Raw genomic sequence first — 12,359 nt, forward strand, 5'->3', positions numbered from 1 at the left:
AGGCCTAAGTTCTTTCAAACTCCAGTTGGTGATAGACCTTTATAAAAGCCAATTCCAAGAATCCTGATGCCTCGGAGTTCAGCCGGCCAGAACGGTCCTCCATCTTATTGGAGCCACTTTGTCGTGGAGGATGGATTCTGTGGTGGTGGCAATTAAAGTGTTTGGCAACCAGGTGATCAGGTAGGTCCAGGCGGACTGAGCGTCTACTGTGTCCGTGGTTCAAGATGTGGACTCTTATACATCGGCGAGACCAAACATAGACTGGGCGATGGTTTCGATGAACACCTTTGCTCAGTTCGCCTGGACCTACCGGATCTCCCGGTTGCCAAACACTTTAATTCCATTTCCCATTCCCACACAGACCTTTCTATCCTGGGCCTCCCCCATTGTCAGAGCGAAGGCCAAATGCAAATCGGAGGAACAGCATCTCATATTTCGCTTCGGCAGCTTACAACAAAGTGGTATGAATATTGATTTCTCTAACTTCAAGTAACCCCTGCACCCCCTCTCTCTCTCCACCTCTCCCCATCCAAGTCGCACCAAGTTCCCGTTCTCACCTAGCAAACAGCTAACAATGGCCTGCTTCCTTTATCATCGTTACTTTTTTGCATATCTTTCATTCATTTGTTCTATATATATCTATACATCACTGTCTATATCTCTCGTTTCCCTTTCCCCTGACTAGTCTGAAGAAGGGTCTCGACCCAAAACGTCACCCATTCCTTCTCTCCCGAGATGCTGCCTGTCCCACTGAGTTACTCCAGCATTTTGTGTCTTATCTTCAGGTTAAACCAGCATCTGCAGTTCCTTCCTACACAAGATGCATTTTGTGTTGCCTTTCACCAGCTTAGATCTCCTACACTGTTGTGACCTATTGTATCTTGATAAATCTGGTGGCCAGACAAGCTCAGCCTTTGTCTGCAAAGTTGGAACAAGGAGAGGACCAACAGCCAAGACTTACAAGAGCTGGAATAAATAGAATGAGGATATAAGAGCCACTTACAGTATTTGCACAAAAGCTTTTCACTGTCCCTCGGTACATGTGACAATAAACTAAACTGAAACTGAACTGAACTTTTTCAAAACTTCAACAAAAACCAAAGAGAACAATTTTCTAGATCTCATAAACCCCATAACATTCACCCATTCCATACACTCATTCTCTGATCATTTATGCATAAACAAGGTCACCAGAGTATTTTAGGAATTGTCCTCAGTCCATGTAACATAATCAATTGTAGCCACACTGCAACAGTAAATCAATAATCAATAGTCAATGTATTTGTCACATACACATAAATGTGCAGTGAAATGAAAGATTACCCACAGTCCAACAATACCAATAAAAATAAGCAATAAAAATATGCAATAACACACACAATCATAAACCAACACCAAACAAAAAGAAACATCCATCACAGTGAGTCTCCTCCAGTCCCCTCCTCACTGTGATGGAAGGCCAGAATGTATTTTCTCTTCCCCTGCCATCTTCTCCCGCGGTCAGGCTGTTGGAGTTGCCACGTCAGGGCCACTTCAACAGTGATTTCCAGAAAGTTACTTAGTCTAAAGTGGATGCAGAGTTTCTCTCCCATTAACATCAGGTTGACTACCATCTCAAAGGTAGACACAAAATGCTGGAGTAACTCAGCGGGACAGGCAGCATCTCTGGAGAGGAGGAATGGGTGGTGTTTCGGGTCAGTTCTCAATCCTTGCCAGGAATTGCAACAAGAAATTTTCCAGAAAAATAAATCTTAATTAAATAAGTTCATTTATCATCATCAAACAGCTGCTGCATTGTGAATGATTCTAAGGCTGAATACCCTTGTGACAAGGAGCTCTTCTCATTTACAAACTTTACTTAAATATCCCATGTGAGAACACTTGAAGTCAAGTGTACCAAAGCTCATTCAGGAGCAGCACAACCCATGGTATCAGAGCTACTCAGTGAGTTTAAAAGGGAATTTAATAATCTCCTTCTGATTAAGTGGAATACTCAGGCACTTGACCGTGACATACACTCAACAGCCTCATTGATTCATTTGAAACTGCTGCCTAATTCTAACACTGCAGTCCAGTGGGCAAAGCAGTCTACTCAATTGCAGACCCAACTTCACAGCTTGTCAGGCACACTCAGATAACAGTCCTTCCACTGAGGCTTTGAAAAAGACACAGGACATTGCATATGTCCAGTGACGTGTTCCAAATATTTATATCTACTTCTATCATTCTGTGATTCTTCAAACAATAGTGACTATACAACAGCAGACACTTCCCAAACAGAAGGACTTGAGAAAAAAGACACCAAGTGCTGGAGTAACTCAGTGGGTCAGGCAGCATCTCGAGTATATATAGGTCAGGACCCACTGTCAGAATGATTGTGGGGGAGAGGGGGAGGTAAGGGGGGAGAAAGCTGGGAGCAGTACAAAGCCTGGCAAGTGATAGGTGAATACATGTGAGAGTTGTGTTTGGTTGTCAAATGGTTGGACAAAGGCCAGAGATGAAAATACAAAATGTGAGATAGGGAGATAAGGATAGAAGAGGTACGAATTGTGAAGACAGAGGAAGGAATATAGATAGAAGGGGACAGACTTTGCTGACCGACCTCCCTTCCAGCTTTCTCTCGCCCCCCCACCACCACAATTAGTCTGAAGAAGAGTTCCAACCTAAAACATTACCTTTTCATGTATTTCAGAGATGCTGCCTGACATGCTGAGTTACTCCAGCTCTTTGGGGTTTTTTTTGTAAACCAGTATCTGCAGTTCCTGGTGTCTCCACAAGGACTTGAGACATGGCCTGACTTTCAGAAGTTTGGTATCTGTTGGTTGATATTAACTTGAGATTCTTCTCACATTTCCAAAACTGTTGGGGCTGCGTTCATCATGACATCACTGTGTACTACTATCTTTACATTTAAACCATTTGTATGAGTACCCTATTATACCTAACATGAATTGCTCAGGCTGTAAGGGAGACCCCAGTGATAGCAAGCTACCATTGGCAGCATTGATTGCTCTCCCAGATTCCTTAAAGTAACTGGATATCTGCATGAGATGAGTCCCAAGGTTGGCCTTGCACAACTAGGCAGGCACATTATACTCTGAATGCTTGGGTCAAAAGTATTACTGGTACCCCACAAGAACTTTATACTATTGTAGCGCATGACACGTTCATTTTGTGCTTTGAAATTACAGATGCACAAACACTCCAGGGCCTCTGGTCGTCTTACCTTGGTTACCTTAGGGTTAGCAACTGAAAGACAAAAATCACAAGCAGAATCGACAGTCCGTTAGATATCTTCACTCAAAATGGGGTGCAATTTTAATACAGCAAAATATAGTAAGACTATTCGTTATTTGTCTATTCAGAATTGCCAATGGTTCTGCAGGTGATATTTTGCACCTTCCACATGACTGTGTCCTGCTTCCCACACTCTCTCCCATTGACCGGGTCCTCAGTTTCTGTGCTGCCTGACCACTCCCTCGCTCCAAGTACCGCTGTTTCTTTAAATTCACCTGGGTTTTTTTTTGTGCCAACTGCCCCTGAAATTCACCTACTTCTGTTTTATCACACTCCCTTTAAACTTAACAGGTTCACTGAAATGTTGACACAAGGAACTGCAGATGCTGGAATCTTGAGCAAAACACAAAGTGCTGGAGTAACTCAGCACTTCGGGTAGCATGTATGCAGGGAGTGGATAGGCGATGTTTAGGTCAGGACTCATCAAACTTCCAGAACCAATCCGTCCGAAGAAGGGTCACAACCTCAAACAACGTCAATTCATTCCCTCCACAGATGCTGCCTGACCTGCTGAGTTACTCCAGGACTCTGTTTTGTTCACTGAAATGTTACTGTGCAATATCTTTTAAAAACGTAAATTGGAAGTGTAATGGAGTATTAATAAAGTAATAGCCCAGAAAATCTCCTGGATTGGTATCACCAAAGTCCTGAACATGTTGGGTTAAAGAGGTATTCCTGTTTGGGTACAAAGGAAATATTCTGAAGCAATGAATCAAAGTCTTCCTGTACCAGTGCATCTCAGTTCTTGTGCATTTTAACCTTTGTCCACACTGATGGGTCTGGCATGTATATCTCCACTTGGGATACCCAACTTGGCGGGGCTGCTCCAATCTCCAAGCTCTCAACTGTTGTGCCCACAGTGTGAGGAAGCAGATCATGGCCAGCATCCAGAGGACATTCGGGGAGAGGACAGGAGGGCTCAGTTCTTGCTCTGCCCGCTCAACCTCCATGGTACAGGGCACACAACAGTGGGACTGGGGTTACCCGGAGGGCAATCTCTTCTGCATTGCGACCATCATCTCCTCCTGTTCTTCATCTCAGCCTGATAGTTCCTCCGAGACAGCAAGCTGCAACTTAGTGTTCCCTCTTCTGCTACTTCAAGGAGAACCTAAAAAGAGAACGAACACTGTTTACATTTAGTTGTCCCACAATAATATTGACCAACAATATTGGATCCCCTCACCAAGTAAATCTCCAAACTCAGTGAGAACACTTCCCATGTGCTACAGCCTACTCTTATTTTTTGTACACATTGATTTCTGGATATGTTTGAAACTACTGATTAAACGTATGAGAGTGATGAGATGAGGAAATGACCCAGGATTGTTCTGCACGATTGAGAATCAATGCAAGAGCCAGGAGTTTTCAAGTTCGGGAAAAATCATCATTGATTACATATGAAGCTGAGTAAATGCCTGATCACAAGCACGGCTGCATCCATAGAAGGTCTTGCAATGCTTCTTTGCTCTCTCACTCTTGCCCGGCACGCCACAAGCATCCTCAGCCGTTGCTTCCTTGTGATATTTGTACGAGAATAAGATCTGAGCATGTGGGCAGTAGTGTCCACATTGGACAGGTTTACCTGGGATTGTAGATGTGTGTTGATGTAAGACCCAGAATGCAGCAATGTCCCTTTGAGAAGGAATGCTGGGCTGTGAAGGAGCTATAGATACAGGGATACTGTAATGCTAGAATGTATAAACTTTTGACTTTTAGGGGGACTGCTGGTCCAAGTGCCGCTCAGTGATGTGTGCACAATGGGCCATTGTTTGAACTTGATGACTGTCCCAATTTCATGGCCTACTGATATCAGTGTGAAGGTGCTGAGTGTGGGGTTGGAAATGAGGCCTCTGGTTATAAGTACAGCCTGTGCAAGTAAAGGCACCTCTACCAAAGAGTGATGTTGCGCTAAGATGCAGTGAACAGACCGTACCCGGCAGATCTTGGACAAGCTCTACATCTCCGGGGGCTCGCCTGCCCTGGCATCCGGCAGGTCCACGCCTTCCCCTCCAGAGGACCAATCTGCTGTGCCCGAGAGGGAGCCCCCTCTGGGTCTGGAGCACATTGCATCTGTTCCTGGTGACCTTCGCCTCCAGTAGAGAACAACTGCGACATGACAGTTGATGTTGTGGCCTTCTTGGATATTTGCGTGGAATAGTTCATGGAAGTGAGTGCAAGTGTGCAGGTGGGCAAGTGTGCAGGTGTGGAGGGGGTTAATGGAGTGAGGGACTAAGTGCATGGCTGTGTCAGCGTGTGTGAGTGAGCAAGGTCAGTGATAGAGTCTGGGAAAGAAGGCAAGAGGCAAGCAAAGCGGCAGAGAATTGGAGAGAGTACGATGCATGGGGACAAGAGTGGAGAGAGCAGCAGGGAGGGAGAGAATCAGAACGGCAGGGATATGGCAATTGATGAGAGAAAGGGAGGATGGGAATAGTGATAAAAGTGACTTGTGAGAATCAGAGAGTGGCTGTATCACAAAAGAAGATTTCAGCAGAATTTGAATGGAGGTTGGGGCAAGAGATGCAGAGTGATGATGCCAGAGGTTATCAGGACTCACTTTTACCAATCTTTTGAGGTTGTGATGTTTTTGTGTCGGTGGTCAGGTCAGTAGTGAAGGGAACATTTAGTCCCAGTGGAGACCTCCCTGGCAATCTCCCGTCAGTATTCACTGCTGGTTGCATTGGAAAGCTCCCTCACCCTCTAGAGGGAGATGTGATCCACAAACCCATTGCGATCCCTGTTGGTAAACCTTGCGTGTTTCCTCCCTGTCCTTGGGAGTATTCTAGCCATGTTGGTTGAAACAGTCATCTTCAAGAACTAGGGAGAGAGTTAGTGAGGGCTGGCTGATGATATCATAGCTGCATGTCCGGGTGCTAGAAGCTGTGTGAAATTCAGTTACAGCTTTTCAGTAACGCCTACTATTTCTCAAACAGCATGGTGTCGCATAAGGGAACCTAATAAACTCTGGTTTTCAAATGGTACCGTTGAATTTTCCACTATCTTTAGAGATGTATAAAGTAATGTTAGGATGACCTGCAACAACTTTTTAACACACAAAAATAATTGAACCATTGAAGGGGAAGGAGGTCCCTAAAGTGAGGAAATATAATGAATCAAGATTACAGTCATGTGATGATATTTTAGACTGAAGGTAGACACAAAATGCTGGAGTAACTCGGCGGGACAGGCAGGTTGTGACCCGAAACGTCACCCATTCCTTCTCTCCAGAGATGCTGCCTGACCCACTGAGTTACTCCAGCATTTTGTGTCTACCTTCGATTTAAACCAGCATCTGCAGTTTTCTTTCCTAGATATTTTAGACTGGTTGAGATAGTTCAGTGGCTGTAAGATGTAAAACTGATTGGGGAGAATTAAAAACTGAGATGTTGGTAGCAAAGGTACACATTTGGGAGGTTAGGTCAGGCCTTGGGCATTAATCAGGAGGGTAGAATCAAATGGCTGAGGAGATTGATTGCCGCAGAGAGAGGTGTTGCAGTGAATGGGGTCCAGTGGGAAGCTGGTTAGTACTTAGAAGTCTACATCAAAATGGTTTGAATGGGATGCTTGTTCACATTGAAGAAGGGTCCAGACCCGAAATGTCACCTATCAATGTCCTCTAAACATGCTGCCTGACCCTCAGAGTTACTCCAGCACTTTGTTTTATTTTGGAAATTGGAGCATCTGCAGTTCCTTGTGTCTATATTCTAGTGCATATTTAATGCCTTATGTGGTAGTGCTTTGCTAGTATGAGGAAATCCTGGATAATTTCGGAGCAATACAGAATATATCCTAATGCGGGCAAGTGGGATAGGTGCAGATGGACAAAAAGTCATTGTGAACATAGTGGGCTGAGGGGCCCAGACTGTTGTGCGGTATGCTGGATGCATGGCAGATGCAGTTTAATGTGGATAAGTGTGAGGTTATCCACTTTGGTGGTAAGAATAGGAAGGCAGAGTATTATCTGAATGGTGTCAAGTTAGGAAAAGGGGATGTACAACGAGATCTGGGTGTCCTAGTGCATCAGTCACTGAAAGGAAGCATGCAGGTACAGCAGGCAATGAAGAAAGCCAATGGAATGTTGGCCTTCATAACAAGAGGAGTTGAGTATAGGAGCAAAGAGGTCCTTCTGCAGTTGTACAGGGCCCTAGTGAGACCGCACCTGGAGTACTGTGTGCAGTTTTGGTTTCCAAATTTGAGGAAGGATATTCTTGCTATTGAGGGCGTGCAGCGTAGGTTTACTAGGTTAATTCCCGGAATGGCGGGACTGTCATATGTTGAAAGACTGGAGCGACTAGGCTTGTATACACTGGAATTTAGAAGGATGAGAGGAGATCTTATCGAAACGAATAAGATTATTAAGAGGTTGGACATGTTAGAGGCAGGAAACATGTTCCCAATGCTGGGGGAGTCCAGAACAAGGGGCCACAGTTTAAGAATAAGGGGTAGGCCATTTAGAACTGAGATGAGGAAAAACTTTTTCAGTCAGAGAGTTGTGAATCTGTGGAATTCTCTGCCTCAGAAGGCAGTGGAGACCAATTCTCTGAATGCATTCAAGAGAGAGCTAGATAGTGTTCTTAAGGATAGCGGAGTCAGGGGGTATGGGGAGAAGGCAGGAACGGGGTACTGATTGAGAATGATCAGCCATGATCACATTGAATAGCGGTGCTGGCTCGAAGGGCCGAATGGCCTCCTCCTGCACCTATTGTCTGTTGTCTATTGACTCTAAGACGCCTCTTTCTACCAGTGAAGTGAATAGTTCTGGAGGCTCATAAGATAGGAAGATTTCTGCCTTTTGATGCTCATTTTAGCAAACAGAACCAGTTTAACCCCATTTTTCTTTAATTTCTTAAAATTATATCTGAAAAATACTGAAGAGGAAATGAAACAATAAGCAGCAACTAAGTGTATTGGTGCAGCCATCTGCTGGTGTATCAGGAGAACAAACACTCGATTAATGAATAGGATGTAAGAGGAAAATAAGGCAGAGAGAGCATACAAGTTAAAACTAGTAAAAATGAATCGGAGTTTGCTTATATCATTATAATATTATTAAATGTTTTATTTGTTCGTGTTGAGATCTCCGCTTTCCTTCCTCAGCCTCTATCTCAACTCTTGTTCTCTGTCCTGAGTTTAATTCATCCCTTCCTCAGTCAGTCAGTCAGGTTTATTGTCACGTGTACCGAGATACAGTGAAAATCTTTTGTTGTGTGCTCACCAGCCAACGGAAAGACAATACCTGATTACAATCGTGTCATTTACATTGTCATTTACGTGTCATTAACATTTACATGATAAGGGAATAACGTTTAGTGCAAGGTAAAGCCAGTAAAGTTATCTTTAAATGTCTCACTGCATGTAAACGTGGACCCATATTTGTAGCTCCCCATTGATCTTGCTAATTCATGTGGCTTTACAGCTCCTGCCATAAATGTCACTGATAAGACAATCTCTCATCATTTCCTTTTTGCTTTCCATCATTTTCCGTTTCTCAACACCACTTTTGGTGTTCAGCACAGGGAGTAAAGTAAAAACTATGAATCTCTTCAGCTATATTTTCAAATTTGCTTTGAAAGAAAAAAGCACTTCTTTTTGAGGTGTAACTTACAAACTGAAAGTGTTGAACATTTCTCAAAGTCGGTAATTGTTGTGATTTTTCAGCCGCAGGTGTCAATTGTTTTAGATTTAGATTTAGAGATACAGCACGGAAACAGGCTCTTCGGCCCACCGAGTCCGCACCGCCCAGCGATCCCCGCACATTAACACTATCCTACACACACCAGGGACAATTGTTACATTTACCCAGTCAATTAACCTACAAACCTGTACGTCTTTGGAGTGTGGGAGGAAACCGAAGATCTCGGAGAAAACCCACGCAGGTCACGGGGAGAACGTACAAACTCCGTACAGACGGCGCCCGTAGTCAGGATCGAACCCGAGTCTCCGGCGCTGCATTCGCTGTAAGGCAGCAACTCTACCGCTGCGCCATCGTTAATAATGTGTGTCCGGTTTTCTCCCGTTTTCAGCATTGTTTCTGAGTCACAAACGCCCTGACCTGCACACTGTGCTGGAGGGAGAGCATGTACCGTGCAGGAGAACGATGCAGAAAAGTACCAATGAGCAATAGACTTGGAAGTAAACACTGACCGACTTTTCTTATGTTGCAGAACACGGCATCTTTGGATGATTTTGACAGAGCAAAAACACTTGGTACTGGGTCCTTTGGCAGAGTGATGTTAGTGAAACACAAAGCTTCGAAGGAACATTATGCAATGAAGATACTGGACAAACAGAAGGTGAATAGATTGAATTTAACCTGTTTTCATATTTCAACGATTTGAGATATAGCGCCAGCGATCACCCCATACACTAGCACTATCCTACACACTAGGGACAATTTACAATTTACAGAAGCCAATTAACCTACAAATCTGTATGTCTTTGGAGTGTGGGAGGAAACTGGTGCATCCGGAGAAAACCCACGTGGTCACGGGGAGAACATACAAACTCCGTACGGACAGCACCCGTAGTCAGGATGGAACCCAGGTCTCTGGCGCTGTAAGGCAGCAACTCTACCGCTGTGCCACTGTGCTGCCCCTTGGATGTGAAGAACAACAGCCAGGGAATTTTTAGCTTGGATGGTCACTATGTTCACCTCGACCCTCCACTAACATACAAATGTAAATGGTATGGTTAAGTGATCAAAGTAACGTATAGGCTTATTCATATCAAAAGAATTTCCACATAAACTATGGAGACCAGGTTGAACAATCTTTTGAGGGTTGGGTTTATAGACATTAAGAACTGCAAGCCCTCACACTTACACAGGCCGCTAATATAATCTCATCATTCAAGTGCTTAATGATCAGATAAATCCTATGATTAACCTTTACCTCATTCGCAAATATGAATTACTGTACAAGATAGTTTGGGATAGTTATTTTTGTGTAGATTCGTGCATGCAATTATCACATGTTTATATTCCAGGACCATTTATTGCAGGAACATTAATCATGGAGGTCTCCACAGTAGCGCAACATGCTTTCATTAGCCTGATTTAGTTAGAAAAGGTGTAAAGGTTATGGTCCACCTTTAATATAAGAAAATAACTGCAGATGCTGGTACAAATCGATTTATTCACAAAATGCTGGAGTAACTCAGCAGGTCAGGCAGCATCTCGGGAGAGAAGGAATGGGTGACGTTTCGGGTCGAGACCCTTCTTCAGACTGATGTCAGGGGGGCGGGTCCCGCCCCCCCTGACATCAGTCTGAAGAAGGGTCTCGACCCGAAACGTCACCCATTCCTTCTCTCCCGAGATGCTGCCTGACCTGCTGAGTTACTCCAGCATTTTGTGAATAAATGCTCCACCTTTAAGGTGTTTGTGTAAAAAGACATTGAGCTGCAGACAATAATTTTGAAGATAGACACAAAATGCTGGACTAACTCAGCGGGACAGGCAGCATCTCTGGAGAGAAGCAGTGGGTGACGTTTCGGGTCGAGACACTTCTTCTCTCCAACGATAATTTTGAGCTTGATTAATGTATTAGAAAGTTACCTCTCCTACATTTCTCAGAGATATGACACTGAATTTAGTCTTATGTAACTTCCTTCTTGTACTTCATGTTACAGCCGTGTTAGTTTGCAGTGCAATGGTATTATGCATGAAAGGTATTGACATTAGCATGACATTGAGGAACAGCAGATTCTATTCTTATCTCGCTCCATGTCCTGCTGTCACTGAAGTGAGGTTCCTTATCTATTTTTCAGATAAGAACAAAAACGAGACAAATAGGCAGGGTTGGATGATCAGGACAGATAGGCAGGCAGGTGAGAGGATCAATAACACAGATTTTGGGGAAGCATAAATGAAAAAAGAATGCTGAAGTACTGGGAGTTGGTGATGGAGGATGAATGGCAAAGCAAAACCACAAGATTGGTCACGGAGTGCTGGAGTAACTCAGCAGGTCAGGCAACATCTGTGGAGAATATGTTGAGGCTTCAGATGTTGCATTCAATGGTGCTCTGTCCTCTTTTGTAAAGCAGCTTCTGCAGTTCCTCGTTTCTACAAACCACAAGATTGGCTGGATTGAGTCGATTCTGTGTGAACAATTTGTAACAGTAAAATGGGTTACTGCGTTCTGCATTTCAAATTTAGACAATAGACAATAGACAATAGGTACAGGAGGAGGCCATTCGGCCCTTCGAGCCAGCACCGCCATTCAATGTGATCATGGCTGATCATTCTCAATCAGTACCCCGTTCCTGCCTTCTCCCCATACCCCCTGACTCCGCTATCCTTAAGAGCCCTATCTAGCTCTCTCTTGAATGTATTCAGAGAATTGGCCTCCACTGCCTTCTGAGGCAGAGAATTCTACAGATTCATAACTCTCTGACTAAAATAGTTTTTCCTCATCTCTGTTCTAAATGGCCTATCCCTTATTCTTAAACTGTGGCCCCTGGTTCTGGACTCCCCCAACATTGGGAACATGTTTCCTGCCTCTAACGTGTCCAACCCCTTAATAATCTTATACGTTTCGATAAGATCCCCTCTCATCCTTCTAAATTCCAGTGTATACAAACCTAGTCGCTCCAGTCTTTCAACATAGGACAGTCCTGCCATTCCTGGAATTAACCTAGTAAACCTACGCTGCACGCCCTCAATAGCAAGAATATCCTTCCTCAAATTTGGAGACCAAAACTGCACACAGTACTCCAGGTGCGGTCTCACTAGGGCCCTGTACAACTGCAGAAGGACCTCTTTGCTCCTATACTCAACTCCTCTTGTTATGAAGGCCAACTTTGATAATGGCTGGCGTTACTTTAAGCGGGACGGAATATGAACGTGCACGATCTAGATTTGAACTATGTAACAGCACATTTCATTCAAACATTTCAGCAGCAAATACTGTGGAACTTGCCACAAGCAAGATAGGAAAGTATCTGGCAGTTGGGAAGGAAGGTGTAAGGTGTTGAGAAGATTCACAACGCAGTGTACCAGAATGTCAGTAACTCATTCACTAACCTGTAAGAGGGAGAAGTTTGTTACTTTTGAATTAGAAGATACTGGA

The 12,359-nt window shown here is 44.0% G+C and overlaps 1 protein-coding gene across 4 annotated transcripts in view; it reads left to right on the forward strand.

The window, feature by feature from the left end:
- The window catches only part of LOC144610719 (cAMP-dependent protein kinase catalytic subunit alpha-like), a 119,605-nt gene that overhangs the window by 86,938 nt on the left and 20,308 nt on the right, over positions 1–12,359 (forward strand). For all 4 annotated transcript variants that reach the window (XM_078429630.1, XM_078429631.1, XM_078429629.1 and 1 more), the window contains exon 3: positions 9,459–9,587. In XM_078429630.1, the coding sequence (XP_078285756.1) occupies positions 9,459–9,587 (129 nt within the window). The remainder of the gene's footprint in view (positions 1–9,458; positions 9,588–12,359) is intronic.

This window comes from Rhinoraja longicauda, chromosome 37 (genome assembly GCF_053455715.1).
Source record: "Rhinoraja longicauda isolate Sanriku21f chromosome 37, sRhiLon1.1, whole genome shotgun sequence".
Classification (NCBI taxonomy): Eukaryota; Metazoa; Chordata; class Chondrichthyes; order Rajiformes; family Arhynchobatidae; genus Rhinoraja; species Rhinoraja longicauda.